This window comes from Tuber melanosporum (assembly GCF_000151645.1).
Source record: "Tuber melanosporum whole genome shotgun sequence assembly, scaffold_96, strain Mel28".
Classification (NCBI taxonomy): Eukaryota; Fungi; Ascomycota; class Pezizomycetes; order Pezizales; family Tuberaceae; genus Tuber; species Tuber melanosporum.
The window spans coordinates 266642-282849 of NW_003299146.1; the positions used below are offsets into that span (position 1 = coordinate 266642).

General features: G+C 48.0%; 1 protein-coding gene; it reads right to left on the reverse strand.

Moving 5' to 3' along the window:
- Window positions 1-13820: 13820 nt before the first annotated feature.
- Window positions 13821-15735, reverse strand: GSTUM_00012127001 (uncharacterized protein). XM_002842367.2 has 2 exons: window positions 15443-15735; window positions 13821-15381 (listed from the first exon to the last, which is right to left on the reverse strand). Exons 1-2 carry the CDS (start codon window positions 15701-15703, stop codon window positions 14146-14148), a joined length of 1497 nt encoding a protein of 498 aa, XP_002842413.1. The 5' UTR covers window positions 15704-15735; the 3' UTR covers window positions 13821-14145.
- Window positions 15736-16208: the final 473 nt, after the last annotated feature.

Genomic DNA, 16208 nt, shown 5'->3' on the forward strand with positions numbered 1-16208 from the left:
TCGGAAGGGGTCAACAGAGCCCTTTCTCGGCAAGCGGGTCTTGCCCAGATATGCCTTCCCACGCGTTTAGTGGGCCCCGTCAGAAATTGGATAAACTGACGTGGAGTATCTCATATTCTGCACCTCCCCTACCGCGAATGGGGTTGTGCAACCGCACATAGCTCAGCTAGAAGACCTTCCCCTCAGGCCGCCACCCTGCTCCACCGGAGGGCGACAGTCAACCACGCAGCATTTCTTGATATATTCCGTTTCGGGAATAACTCTCCGTTTGGTTCGCGCGGCCTGGTATGTGTATGCGGTGCGGAATTTCGGTTTTAATTATTATTATTTTTGAAAAATTCTCCAATCCAGTCATCCCATCCATGATGGCCACGCTCTCCCAGGCCATTCAACTAACCACAAGCATACAAGTATACTGGAGATCAGTCATATAATGCCAGGAGAATAATACTTGATATGATACCACTCTATTGCCCCAATGCGATAGATCAAAGATTTACCCAGATAACCCTCATCCGGAGATTCTCACAAGAAATCTTCGTTGACGTTTCCCCCAACCGAGGATCTGGTCCTTTTGATTTCTTTCCCCATTCTGATTACCCTTAAACTCTCTAGCCTCTTTCTGGCTAGCTTAAACGGTTAAGCGGCGTTTTGGACACAGGAAGTTGTCACCATCACCCTGTTGAGAAGTTCCAGTTGGGGTGTGGCCGTGGGCTACAATCTCAAAACTTGGCATTTGGTTCATCTGTAAGGTAGTCCGATATTAAGTGGGATGCAAAACATCAGGGCGGCCATTTAATTGGGCCACTATTCAGTCTGTCTGGAATTGCCCCTCTAAATATTCTCATGAAGATAAGCAAAAGTTCGAATATCTCGCTCGTAGCGGTAACCTTATCTCCTCGAGAATACGAAACCGGTAGTGGAGTCGGATCGGTTGCTGCATATGCTAGGGAGAGGGGAACGGCCAGGCCGGTGTCCTTAGCTGGCCATCGGTATACTTTCCCCTTGATCACGAATGCTATGCACGCAGGGCTGACTACAGAAAATCGACGGATTAGTCTTGAGTAATAGGACGAAATAGTTGGGGTAGGGAGAGAGACGTGGTTACGACAAGCAAACCCCTAATCCCACGAGTGACGGACCATGACTACTTCCCGTGGTTGCTTGTTGGGGCACTCCAGCACTGTGTTATCGAGGCCAAGTAGGTCCCCACGAGAGAGAACTAAATGTTACATAGGTGAGTCTTGATTATTTCCCAAGACAGTGGGACGTAGTGCTTGCGTGCTCTAGTTTATTCCTTTCGCCTTTCGGCATTATCGTAGACTACTCGAGTCGGGTATTGGGCATGGTATAACTTAACTTTTTATACATAGATTCCCATATCTCGATTGCGGGTGTACACGGTTAATATTTAAAAGACTACCGTATGTGTTTGAGAAAACTCTTAATTCGTACTGTATCAAATGTTGGCGGTTGTTGGGCTAAAGATGGATGGTAGCTGCAAAGTTTGCCTCTGATCCCGCGAAACTCCGATTGGCTTGTTGCGCATATCCTTTTAGTGCAAATCGTAAAAAGGTGAACAGCAGGGCGTCTCACTGGAGATGTGACTTTGCGGTGTCTCACAGTGGCAGTACGATCCTGAACTCGACCCCATCAGATAGATGCTGAAACATGGAAAATATGATGCTGGAATCCACTGAGGGCAGAGTGATTGTGTCAGAAGCCTTATTTGTGGCAAGGTTATTTATTACCTGGCTGTTATCGATTGGGCGAAGATTTTTTGTGGGGCCCTCCTGCCTTTGAAGGTTTTATTTACGGCCGACCCGGCAGCGAGCAATGGTCTAGTTCGAACCAAGGTTTCGGGGCATGGTTCATTACTCGAGTAGTTAAATTAAGCGAGAAGTGTGCTCCTCGGTCGTGGATAAGGGTGGATCGTGGCAAATTCCTTGGGGAATACCGGTACGCCAGTACTGTACTGTACTGTACATGAGGCCCGGCAATACCATTACTCAAGTATAGACCTTACAGTCCATTCAATTGAGCCATGGTCCTTCAGTCATCATCTACTGGCCTGTTCCTAAATTTCTCCATAGCATACCGGCACTGTAAGAACCGCACTGTACTGTACCCTTTTAAATTAAATGACCCCCTTGCGTATTGTGCTACCTGGAATCGACCGGCCACCCAAAAAGATTGCTGGGTGTTATTCGTAGAGACGCTTTCACATATGACGGGTATTTAACTGTGACAACCTAATAAGTAGGGTATCTGGAGACGAGAATTAGAGTTAATTGACCAGCCCAGAATCCAAAAGTTCTGATGGCTTGCAGAACCTAGATACACTCGGCCTTGACCCTGGTTTAAGCTCCCGCCAGCTCGTTCCAAGAAGTTCTTTGACATCCCACCAAATCCCGGTACGAGAAGCCAATCAAGAGTGAATACTTAGGCCCCTACCTATGTCTACAAGTACGAGCCCTCCGGATGTCTCACGGCAATACCCGTGCCTAGACCCTCGGACGCAGGAAAACCTTGGAATTCCATGCTTAAGTTATCTGTAGCTGGGAAGATTATCGGAAGGATGCAGCCGCACGGCCCATTCACCGGTATCTGTCTCGCTTGTTCACTGGGAAAAAGTGGAGAAGCTAGACAAATTATCTCACTTATTACTTGTGCTTTACGAGTAGGATAGGCTGGTTGATGCAGGGTCGTAGAGATACGAGTCTTGCGCTGGGCGATTATTTGGCTTCGGTGCTGGCATTTCGAAGCGGAAAAAGCAAGTGACATGGTTATAGTATAACCCATGCCTCAACACGTAACCTAAGTTTGTTGAAATAGCCGTAACTCCCGCGCACTACCAGGTAACTCACCATCAGATTACCGAGTAGGGGTACTGTACAAAGTGCACTAAATTTCCATTTGTATAGCAACAAGGTACCACGGTTCTCGTACTTTGTAGTACCTGTACCAGAATACTGGGTAATTGCTAAGCATGCAGGAATATCCTCCTACTAAATAATTTCCGTAATACTTCAATATCTTGGGATCCAGAATAGTGTTCAGGGATTGACATGTATAGTTGTACGCCTGACCAGAACGCCAGATATCTGCTGGCGGTTTACAGAGCTTTAGAGTACGATAGGCAGTGGTACGGTAGCTCGGAGCTAGTGACATGAACGCTCTGCTGCAGCCAAGTTAGGCTCTACCCTCTAGATGCCATCCGATGCCATACTTGTTCCCTGCGCACACAGGCATTGAAAGGAGGGAACACACAAGCCACTGTTAGGTCTACACGGGTGTGAACGTCAGAGTCTCAGCGCTTGTTTGTGATTTGCCTTCAATTTCTAGGCTATCGGCGAGACAACGCATGTAACGAAATGGGATTTAATATCTGGCGGGAAGGACGTTCGATCAATATCCCCGCTTGATGTGCCTTAGGATCGGGAGATTTTCAAGTTTTTGCGACCTACGGTATTGTATAAATAGAACCTAAAAGAGTAACTTATAGCCCTTTTACCTGAATATGAATCCGTTGAAGCAAACATTCCATGTGCTATCATACAGACACCATAGAACCCTTGCGAATCACTTGCAGAGGTAGAGGCTGGCAACGCTGTAGTATCACACGAACTGAGACAAAACCCAGACAAAACCAACAAATTCTCGATACGCTTATTCAATCGACTGTGTGGGTGAAGCAAGTACTCGAGTATAGTAAGTGGGAACGGTATGATACCGGTAGTGAATGAGCCTGGTCCTGACGACTACCGCATCCCACTCACTGGGAAAAGATCGTAGCTAAAATTAGAGCAAGTACTGTACAGAAAGGAATTGTCTTCCCTATTTCGCGTCCAAGAGCTAGGCCGCGGCGAAAACCGCAGCTATGCGGTGGCGGGAAGGTTAGTGCATCCATTCACTAATCCTTCCCTCCGCATGCTTCGGCCGGAGCTGTTGTATCACACTTCCTGGATAGTTCACGCTGTATTTTTCACAGCGCAGTTTTTGGTTGAGCACAAGAGCCTTTTTCTTTTTCCTTTCTTTTTCTCTCTAGACTCTGCAGTCTTCGTGGGAACGTTATATACAGCAAGGAACCACCCTGGGCGCTTTAGTATGGGCATACCAGCACTCTCCTAGTAAAATTGCTAGTCAATTTTCATCGGAGATCTCAACCGACCCGAATACCTTCGACGGTTTACCCTTCGAGTTACTACATGGAGATAGTCGATCGATTCCCGCACCCTCAAGACGAAAACGCGACTACCGATAATTCAACAACTATGGGAAATATTGTAATGCAGAGGCGGGCAGAGAGCACACACGAGGGATATATAGTTCTTTTCGGCAATGTACATCCTCTTTAGCATTACAATATATATTTTTGATGAGCTGACTATCGCATCAATAGCTGCCCTGGAAAGCTAGGTGGCAAGATCTGAAGGACCTCGTTCGGAAACACACCGCGAGCATTGAGAGGGCTGAGATTTATCTCACCCCTGACGGACGATCTAGAGGGTTTGGGTACGCAAGGGTTAGAGGGAGGGAAGAAGCAATGAAAGTAGTGGGTTAGTGACTCCATCGATTGTGTTGCGAGGCGAGCCCAAGACTATGGATCACTAACGAGCGGGTGTCGAACATACAGCCAATTTAGACGGATATGAGTGGGAAGCTAGGGCACTCATGGTGAAATTGGGCAATGAACACGACATGTGTCCGACGGCTGAGGGTTCGGGTAACCCGGGCGCCCTACCAGCTGCAAGTCCTCCGGTGGCTCCAGTAGCTCCGTGGCCAGTCACAAACGTGCCGATACCCGGACCACCATTCGTAATGGAACCAGAACTCCCGCCGGAATACCTAGATCAGACAGGGATGGAATCTATGTTCCCCCCAGGTATACCTCCTGCCGAGGCTGCCTTCTACCGCCAGGGTGTCGCGGCGCGGGCATATCTTCACTATGAGGCACGTTCTGTGAACCACGGGATTCAGGCTGAGCACCATCGGATCCAGGCTGACACCGTACGTACGTGGGGTGGAGATTACTACCCGCTGGTGGTTGAGCATCAATGGGCAGAACAAGCACATAATGAGGATAGGGTCAGGGCCCAGAACCAGGCTTTCGTTGCTTATCTTTCGTCTAAGGGGCATGTTGATGCCTCCTATAAACGAAAAAAAAGCAACGAAAGACAAGCGCCAGCCTTCCCGCTACCAGTATTCCAGCCCCCAGTGTATGGGCCTCCCTCCGGGGTACTGATGTCAGCACCTGGTTTCGGGTATCACCCACCGATTCCTGGGAACGAACAGTTTATGGTAGCGATAAACCCATATTATTCTACTATCGAGCCCGCTCCCATTTTTGTCACTCCTGATCGAGGACTTCCGGTAAATCTTACCAACGGGGCATTAATAACTGAATCCCGCGGGGTGTTCGTGGGTAACCTGGCCTATGACACCCAATGGCAGGAGTTGAAAGGATTTTTAGACCCAGCGGGACATTTGGAGAGGTGTGATGTGCCGCAGACCGATGGGCGAGGTCGGGGGTATGGCACGGCTTTATTCTCATCAGCGGAAGGAGCGCAGCGGGCCTGCTATATGTTCGATCAGCAATTCTTCAAAGGTCGTAAGGTAAAGGTGCGACTCGACAAGTATACGATACGAAAGCAAAATAACCCCGCTTTCATCCCACCGGTTTCGCAAACAGCCTCGGGGCCGCCGGTGGCCGACTTGGCTCCTGCGCCGCACTGATGAGCGATGGATATGCGAGTTAGTTGTTGGGTTTAGTTATCATGGGAAGAAGATGTGTTGGGACAACTGGCTTTGATCCTTCGGCGAGGTGGATACGCGTGTCTTCGACTCTTTATTTGTTTTTGTTCCATTAATTTTCTTTGGCAATGCTGGTTTCATTGAGAATTCTTGATCCCCGCTCTGGTAGATGATGGATTTCTGCGTCTGTTACTAGCATCATTATTATTCATTCCTATTATTCTTGACTTTCTATTGCTTGATAAGCCTCGCTAGCTCAATCGGTAGAGCATGGGACTATTAATCTCCAGCTTGCGGGTTCGGCCCCCGCGTGGGGCTACATATTGTTTCCCCTTCCTTTTGCACCTACCCTGTTATTAGCCCAACACGTCCCGACTTAACCCTACCTGGTCCTGAATGGAGCGGGGCAGTGCAGTAGCGGAAGTTCCGATGTCATGGAGTGCAGGCAAAGTTGTGGCATTCAATGATTGAACACCTTTCTCCATTCAAACCGGGGTAAGAGACATATAACGCCCAAGGCCACACATCCAAACTTACTCAGGGTATCTTACCTCTCCTGTTTATTGCGATAGACTATCCCGCCTTTGTTTTTTTTTTGGCTCCCGACGCCACCACCTCTCATACCCACCACCTACCAACAAGCAGAGTTGTGTTGCAGCAAACCCTTCCACCACACATCTCCTCACTTGAAGGTGAGGTATCGTGGACAGCATGGAAGATAATTCACCTAGATATAACCGCATACCAAGAGGGTGGGGTGCTTTGTGCGTCGTCCTGCAGGTGTTTTCAAGGCCTTCGCCGATATTCACATCAGCCCACGCAGAAATTATTGATGCAACCACTGACACACTTCAGAACCTTGTTTGGTTTTAATTCTTGAGAGATGTGCAAGGGAAAGGGCCAATTCTTCTCAGGTTGTACGGGAACTCGAACCAATGGGTTGGAACCAATTTATGCCCCTAAAGTGTGCTGTCCAGGCGCTCTCTAGCACGAGCCCCAGATTGCGGCAGATATATATGCCTTGAGGGTATTCGCAAGAATCAAAACTACGATATCCGGAGCGCCAAATACAACAAACTCTATCCTTACGCCACTAGCCCCTTGTTCAATCACCAGCTGCCACAAATTGGTAATATAACGCAGCCCGGATCCATATATTGCGCACAAAAAAATCTTTTTAAGAGAGGAGTTGGATTAATGGAGCAATGGACACGCTCGGGGGAGGTGATATCGGTAGTTTGCTTTGCTGGTTACCAGTTGGAGGAATCTCACCGGCGGGATATGACCAAGTTTTAGTTTCGGCAGTTTGATAGCTCTATAGGAGGAGGGAGATCGGGGGAATAGGTAGGGGTATGGGAAATTTGATTTTTGAAGGGGCACGAAGAAATACTTTGAGGGCTTCAGCTGAAAGGGAAGAAAAAACTTAAAGTGCAAGTGACTGTCTTCTGGGAATCAACATGCCATGCCTTGGCGATGCGCACTTTGATACGGGTGTGAGCAGGCTTACGATACACCGTTATCGGGGTGATCTCGGTCTTCTCCTTCATCCGGGAAGGTTAGCAGGTGTTCAATTTTCGACCCCCCCCCGGTAATACCACCAGTCAGGAAGCTCGTAAATTGCACTTTCATGGTGGGCTCTGGTCACCAGAGAGCTACTTATGTGAAGACGGCCTGTGGATTGGACTAGAGGGATTACTGTATCCGCTTTCAAGTCCTGGTATGGGTTTAGAATGATGGAGTGGAGAAGAGAAATTCTACTATGGGATAGAAGAGCGCGCAGTTGTGTCTCGAGTCACTTTATCTAGCGTGTTCTCCTGCATGAGCTGCTTCATGGTCTATTGATCAGGAGGACACAGTCCTTGCAAACTTTGTATTCTCAGCCAATATAAAGCACTTTTGCGGAGTGAAGATTACTGCCTGGTTTTTCTGTTGCAACTAGTCCCACGAGATAGATGCGTTAATTTCCTCATTCCATATGGAGGCTTTATGGAGAAATACTCGAGTAGAGCCAAAGGATGTTAGGGCCCCCTCTCATAGGGGAGCTGCAAGCCTCAAATTCCAAACTGTGCTAATACTAGGTGTACCCGGGAGAGTTGGGGCAATTCTACCCCTCATCATCGAATCCCATCTCTGGTTTGAATGGTTAGATTTAGTCGGCTATCTTAGCCAAGTCAACTAGGTACCTACCGATTCCAAGAGTATCCGGGAATATTGGCGTCTACTAGGCCCAAAGCATGCCAAGATTTTCGGACACTCTCGGAATCGGGGAAGCATTGTCATGCTCAACGGCCGTTAGTAATGCATCCATCACGTCAAAAGCAGGACAGCACAGTGCCAATTTATGCGCACGGGCCACATAAATCCCCCTTGTGTGGCGTGAAAGGCCTCAGTACGGACCTTTTCGCTGAGCCTAATTTTTCCAAGAACTTCCTACGGTGCGAAAGCGGACACTCGAGGAGCTCGCTGGAGCTTAGCCGTGAGTTAATTATAGCTGTCTTCCCGACGAGAGATACAGTACGATAGCCTCTCGCCTTCTGGAAGGCAGAGCACTGGTAGATAAACATATCAGGCGTTGGCGTATTAGCGATGCACCAACTACTCCGGTGACGTCTCTCATCCCAGTCCCCTGAGCCCGTCGATGTCCAGCGTAAGATGTAGGAGAAATCAGAAATTAACTCTCTTGAAACAACACATGCATAATTCACTTGACACATATTGGAGGACGCTTGGTTATTCCCCAAGAAGGTATGACACCATGAGGGGTTATGTTTCCTCCGATTTGATTGGAGGGAAGGTGCTGTGCCAAGCTCTTCGCCTGCAGAGCGCAGGCTTCTCGACTATGGGCCACCGATGTGTTTGGTTTGATGATCTTTTTACACCAAAAAGCACCCATTTTCACCCCCACTCTAAGAACATCGCCGCCTATCGGGATCTACCCAAGCTTCACGGTGCATTATCAAATCCATAGATAACAAATTTTTTTTACGGGACTCTTAGCTGTAAGAAATTATAATTCTATATTGGTCAGGTGGGAGATATACGGTGGCCATGTATCACTCTCCTTTTTATATAGAGCACCATACAACATTTCAAGTCACTTTCACGCTAGTTGATACCACCGAAAATAATAACCCCGACCCTGTTTCGTTCTATCATATCTATCTATGCTCTCAAAGTATCCGGCAAAAAGAGGTTTTCTAGTTGAGGTCAAAACCCAAATCGTTTCCAACAAGGTAGTGTTGGGGGTTTTCCCATTGAAAATGACCGTTTTCGACCAGGTCTGGTGAGGAAACTGGTGTCTGGCCGGGTGTTTTGGTCTGGTACGATCTGGGAGAAGAAGGTCACGAGTAGAATAGCAACACCAACCACAAAACACTCCCGTTCTCAGAAACCACAACAAGAGGAGTGTTCTTCTAAATGCGAGGGAGAGGATGGGTAGTGTAGGAATTAATACCAAGTCTGCAAGCCATTTTAATCCTTACACTCCTGGAATTTATCCGGCATAGTATGAAGCGGATTCCAGTTCGTGACTTCCAGTTTATCCAATTCCCCTTGCGCGGCTGGACGCATGCCATACGTTCTCGACAAGGTTGAGGTCTTGTGATGAGCCAGGTCTCCGGTGAGGAGGAATACCCGGCTCTTTACCTAGCTCAATCAAGACTCCTTTAGTTCCATGCCATCGGGATGTATCCCCAACATATCCATGGTGAATGTACCGTGGTGGGGGGATTGAGGAAAAGGCGGTTGCACTGGTGGAAATTCAGGTGAACTACTCATGGCTTTTGGCGCCAAGATCGTGCTTTAAATTGTGGTAAACAGGAGACTGTAGTATAACGGATAGGAGTGGGAGAAGTGACTTACTTGACTTTCAAAGAGGGAAACAAATCTATTAAATTCGTGAAAGCTCTCTTATATGTGTCACATTACGACATATCGGCGCCCGTTTTATGGACTTGCGGTAGGTTGGACGACGATCAAGTTACCTATCAGCTGGAGGATTGTTGGCACGAGTGACTATACGTGAACGATCGTTGTCCTGGTCGAGCCATGCTATAGTGCAAACCTTCTGAGCTCGAGGGTGTACCGTACAGGGCAGGACAGCGCAGAGCTGGTATTGCACTTACTTGGGTGTATTCAGCAAAAAAAAAAAAACCGATTAATTAATTAATTGACATCACATAATTCTCTTGTAATGGCCCTTCCCCCCCTTTCTCAACTCACCCTGGGGTGGTATCCGAATTTGGTTCATGAGACAAAGCCTATGAGACGATCCATCTTGGATATCACGCGCGGGAATGCCTGGTCTTTAGTCTTTCACAAGAGTCACAGCAGAGGGCCTCTCGACCCTTGAATCTCGAGCTCCTTTACAATCCTGGATATTCCTATCGCGGGTTCAAGCATTGTTTTCTATCCTGCCTCCAGTGCTGAAAAAGATCCCAGCACAAGGCCTCAGCATATCACCCAAACGCTGGTACAAACTCGCTCGATCAATACACCATCTTCACTAAATTCGGGAGTACGGTGTCTAAGCTCCCCGCTACCTATATCAGAAGTGTCCCTACGATTTTTCGAGACCTCTGCTACTAGCCTCAGGCAACTAACCGAACCGACGGATCCAAAGGCCTCTCCAGCCCCTCAGTCCAGCGTATCCACCGATCTCGTTCTGAACCAGACAGACGAGCCATTGAAGCTCATTACCAACTGGAGTTGGGACATATCCCCTCCCACTTAACCGTCCTGAACAGCACTGAGCCCAGTGATCTCCCACCACAGGGTTCAGAAAAATCCTCACGATGAATTTCATGATGACGAACTACTTCAGGAGTTTAGGTGAAGGATAAACATTCCCAGTTCCCCAGAGTTCCTACAAAGGGTGTGTGAGCGCGAATTCTTCACTACGCCATCTCCTCAAAAGCATTCCCTAATCCATCCTCATGGCCGGGAACTTCCCAGAGCTTGCGGCATCCTATTCCACCCAAGAAACCGTAACAGCGACACCAACAGCAATAGACCCTCATCAGGCGGCCGGCACACCAGGTCAGACTCCCACCAAAAGCCCACCAGAGGCCACAAACCTTTACCCAAACGCCGGAAAAATGGAAACCGTAGACTACACCCCAGCGGGAGGTCTCAACACGAATTACACCCCACCGGTATAATGGGCGCTGGGTGATTTTATCTGGCAGTCGAGAAAACCCCGCACTTGACCAGGAATGGGCCGAATGGGACTTTTTTCTACATGGGACTCGAACGGTTTTCCGCGGAGAATTTCGAAGTGTGCGGATTGACATTGGATGGTCGGGGCTTGGCCACGCTCAGGGATCGCAAGAGAAGAGGCACAAGTATAATACAGGAACTTATCGACTTTTCACAGAAACCAACCAGATGGGGTGGGAGTGGTGTTTACGGGTTCGTCCAACATCCGGATTGGCAAACTGCCGCACAGTTTCTCCTGCAATCCTTTACCCCAGAGGCAGGACAGCAGATAATCACCTGGCAGGTATCATAAATAATTTGCTTCCCTTCCCATTTTAAACCTCCCTAGTTCGAAGGCCTCTTCCCAGTGCCCATCTCCCTCGAACTCGGCATCACCCAGCCAATACCCAGGACACCCTTAGCACCCCATATCAAATCCTACCCTAAAGAAGACCCCAAAACTTGCCCGACAGAACCTCCCGGGTCTCTAAATCACCAATAACCCCAACAGCACAGACCCCCCGATACTCCCCCCGCGCCGTATCTCACAACCACACGCAATCGCCATGTCCCAGTCGTCAAGTACCCTCCAATGCGAAGATCCTGCCTGGAACAGCTGACCCTCATGACGTGTATATTACCACCGCGAAAGGACCTGCGGAGTTCGCCGCTTTGGCCTCTCTGTCGAATATCACCTACACCCGTTTGTATGGCGCTGGTTATTCCGGCAAGGGAACCACCAAGGCGACGCAGTTGAAGGAAGCACTTATTCTCAGAGGGCCGTTCCGCACTTGATGGCGTAAAGTATCATACTGCTTTAGTTGTCTTGGTGGATGAAACCCTTCAAGTTACCTCACGCCATAAAACATCTAGCGTTACAAATCGAAAATCCTATCTTTGCCGGTCCGGCTTTATAGGATCAGGAACTTATTGCAGTACAGCTCTAGTAAAAAAAAAAAAAAAAAAGAGCAACAGCAGACCCCGACGGATAGTTGAACTGTTTCTAAGTTCTTGATTAAAACTCGTCACACCCTATTACTTTCCTTTGCCTCTGCTCCTCTCATTGTTACCAGTCAACAGCCATCATTATTTATAATACCATATATCTACCTTCAGCAATGTGTCGCACCTCCCCATACTAACTTGGACACATTCCCCCGCCCCGCGGCCGAGTTGAAACCGGACACTTAAATAGGACATTTACGGACGGAGTGTACGGCATTGACCCGGCCTCACGAGTACTGTACAGAGTGGTGGTGATAAATTTCAATTACTAGAGATATAAAAGAGACACGGGATGCAAGACACTTGCACAGAAGACATGTATATCACATACTACCATCATCTATCAGTCGAGCTTGATCTCTTGGTTATGATACCATAGTTCTCTAAACCCCTCAGAAAATCAACTCATGTGCCCATTTGCGATACCCAGTACGATACAACCTCCTGGGCAATCGGTTTCCCCCCCCTCCTCTCTTCCCTTTATCTTTTCTCTTTTTGAGTGCCCTGTTCGGCTTGTATATATGATATCCATACCAATTTAAAAAAAAGGGTTGCAATAAAAGGCGAAAACGCAATATTTACCCATTCCGGCTACATTTTTCCACCGTGACTTTTTTTTTTTCTTTTTTTTTTTTTCTTTCAAAAGTTTCTACTTTTACCATCATATTCTCTCCAACTTACTTTCCAGGTTATGATACTTACTAAGAATCTCTCTTCTTCCCAACCACCTTTTTCCTTCATCTCTCTTGTTGACTACTAGCACGTCATCGCATGTCCGCAACTTGAATGTTATCATGCCTATCATACTACAGGATTTTTCAACACCACTTGCCAAGTTATTATCTTTATTTTCACTTCCCCCCCCCCATGTTGGTATTAGCTATTGTGGGAAGTTTACATATGACACCTGCATATTCGTAAACCTGTGTCTGAGTCATTGGTGGGGATATGAGAACATAAAATTCTTCATGATATCTCAACTGCCCAAGTGATACCCTAAAAACTGGAATCATGCGAGGACATTGGAGTTGTTGCTCTTAATAAGGTCTCATTGCCACCGTATGATACACTCACTTTTCCCGTCTCGACGGAGGCCTAAAAGCAACCTTTTCTCTCACTCCACGTTTTAGCCACTTTTCGCGGCACAAGATTGAAGCGACCAAAAAAGGCGAACGATCCAACCACCGGTATCATACTCGCCCACACCATCCGCAACCAACATTCTGACCAGGAAAGGAAAGGGAAGAAAACCCACCATCAAGGCACAGAACCCGGTGATATTATCAGTAAACAAAGATAAAAAATAAAAATAAAAAACAAAAGAGAATTAGAACCCAACGTGGGGGTCGAACCCACAGCCTTCAGATAGCAGATCCAAAACCAGTGAATTAGAAGTCTGACGCGCTACCATTGCGCCAGTCGGGTGATTCATGCACAAACTGCCAAAATTGCAATCCGTATACCCAACCTGCCACGTGAGTCGACGGAAATTGAAGAGCCACCTGCCCGGCCAATGAGGAAGCGGAATGACTTTCTCGAGATGGCTCGGTGGTCTTTTATAGTACTCTTACTCTCACCCTTGTCACTCCTTTGGGGGGTTTGCGCGACTTTTTTTTTTTTTCCAGCGGGGGAAGAGCTTAAACACAGTATATGTTGGCCGAAGGGCAATTAAGAAAAAAGGCTCGACATTTTTTGGCTGGGAGATCATGGGATACTAATGATGACAGACTGAGGCAGAGGGTGACTATCATCGATTCTATTGCGAATTCAGCCCTATTCTCATACCAAGTTCGGTTCTCGCACTTATCTCTTCACACCACCGGTATCTGAAATCACTAAAAGCAGCAGTAAACCATCGCCATCCCTAACACAGACCATCTCTTTTATTTAAATCCATGTTGTCATTACCGCAACAGGTATCTCGCATGGGCCGCATGTACAGTACAGCATCATAAATCAGTACCAAGAGAAAGCACCAACCGAGTGGCATGCCATGATCATACAAAACTAAGCATACTCCACATACAACTACTACTGCCATCTATCACCAAACAGGTAAAGAAAAAAGGACTACAAGAGAACACAGATAAAACAAGAATAGAATAAAAAAGACAAAGAATTTTCATTCCGTAAACCCCGTATGCTCCCGCCAACAAATTGTCCAAACATCTGCGCTTCCGAATTAGCAGATTATCCGACGACGCCTTGAATGGCTTCTTCGAGCGTGTCCTCCATGCCGCCTACATCAACTTCCATCCCTTCGCCGAGCACCCACTCGCCGGCTGCTTCAGCTGCCTCTAGGCCACTCTTGCCCGGGCGTTCTAGCTCCTGCGTGCGCTCTTGCTCCGTTTCAAATCCTGCCCGCGCGTTAAACATTAGCTGTAGGGCGATCGCGAATACAACCACGCCAACCAGTGAGATCAACACCAGGAAGGCGGTTAGTTTCACGGAGGTTTGTCGGAGCTGCCATTTACCCTCGGTTTCGAACACTGGAATATAAAATACAACGACAGTGTTGCCCATCGATGTAGTTGCCAATTTGACAGTCGTGCCGGAGGATGGGAGAGGTGAGAAGGCAAGTTTGGTAATTTGAAAGGGATGCACATCTTTGAAAGTTTTGACTGCCTTAATTTGTCCTCCGACAAGGAATAGTTGGACGCTTCTGTCTGCACCAGCGACGGCCAGAAGTGTGCTAGTTGGCGAGAGCATTAAGGAGTCCACGCTAGTAACTGCTTTTACCCCGCAGTGTACGTTTCGTCTTGAAATGACTTCCCCCGAAGGATCGATGAGTAGTATAATGGCACCCGAGCGTCCGAAAAGATTGTACACTACCGCCAGTCCACCGTTGTTGGAGAACCGAACGGACCGGAAGCTGCCCTTCGGCCTGTCTGAGCTCTTCCATTTCAAGGCGATAGGTTCTAAGCGCTGCTCCTCCTTCTCCGTAGATGCGATGTAGATGTCCCCCGGTGAGCAATATGCCACTCGTTTCCCGTCCCTCGATATATCCACGTCCCCAACCTCTTCCTTCCCAGGCAATCGTATCCGCCGCTTCACGCTCAAGGAGGAAACATCAATAATCACAACCTCCGACGCCGAAGCCGGCGCCAGCCCACTCCCGCTCGCGATAACCGCCGCTTTTCCCTCCCCGTCGACACGGACCAGTCGCTGATACGTCTCTGCATCTGGGTGACTGAACAATGCGTGCTTGGAAGCAAGACTGATCTCGCCTTCTTTCGGAACATCAAAGACCCGGAAATGTTCGTTCGACTTGGCTTTTTGAGAAGAGTTAATTCCAGCGAGTGCTTTGACTCCCGACGAGGTGCTCAGAGCTGAGAGCGACATGACGGCGTCTTCATCTTTACTAAGTTCGATTTCCGACGTCACCGTTAAAGGTTTTCCCGGCTTCGTCAAGGTATCTAGCACCGTCTGTATCTAGTCAGCTTCGCTCACAAGAGGCCAATTTGTCGGAGGCGAGAAGAGAGCCAACAATTTTGTTACCAACACCGCTACGCCCTTCGCCCCCCCCACCAGCAACAAGCAAGCGGTCAGCATCGATAAAGGATGCGCCGAACAGTGGGTATGAAAGTGTGAGCTTCTCAGAAGTTATCGAAGGTGCCATGTTGTAGGTTAAATCGTTGGGTAGGGGAGCCTTTTGTGGCAGAAAGAAGACAAGACCAACTCTTGGGGGAAAGAGAAGCTGTCGACGTGTTCCTGAAATTTGAGCCTCATTCTTGGCGAGCCATCTCATTTGGTCCTAAACATGCGATCACGTTTTCTCACTCGGGAATCGTAATTTTGAAACATTTTCGAACTTCCCCAAACCCAACCCATATTATAGGAAGGCCTATAGTATGGCATTCGGTACATTGACCATCCGCCAGGCATCCAAAAGTGTAGGATGGGGCGAAATATGGAATTGATCCTTTCTTCCTACCTTAATGTGGTTTTAACGTGTGACACCGCTTTATTAAAGCAGCTAATCAGGAATAGAACGTTTCAAGGAAGGTATCTGAGTAACTCAGCAATCCGCAGTCCACAGGTAACCGACAATGCTCAGACCCCAGGGCGGGATATGTGTCACTGTTCCAGGCTCGAGAGGTGCAAGAATTGTCAAAGCGGAGGATGAAGGTATTCATTGGGCGCCTGCACTGACAAGGTATCGATCCATTGGCGGCGGAATTCTCTCCCCGAATGTCGTGAATCGTCTTTCGGATGCCCTGAGAATATTCGGACGAGTAGATACTCCTGTAACG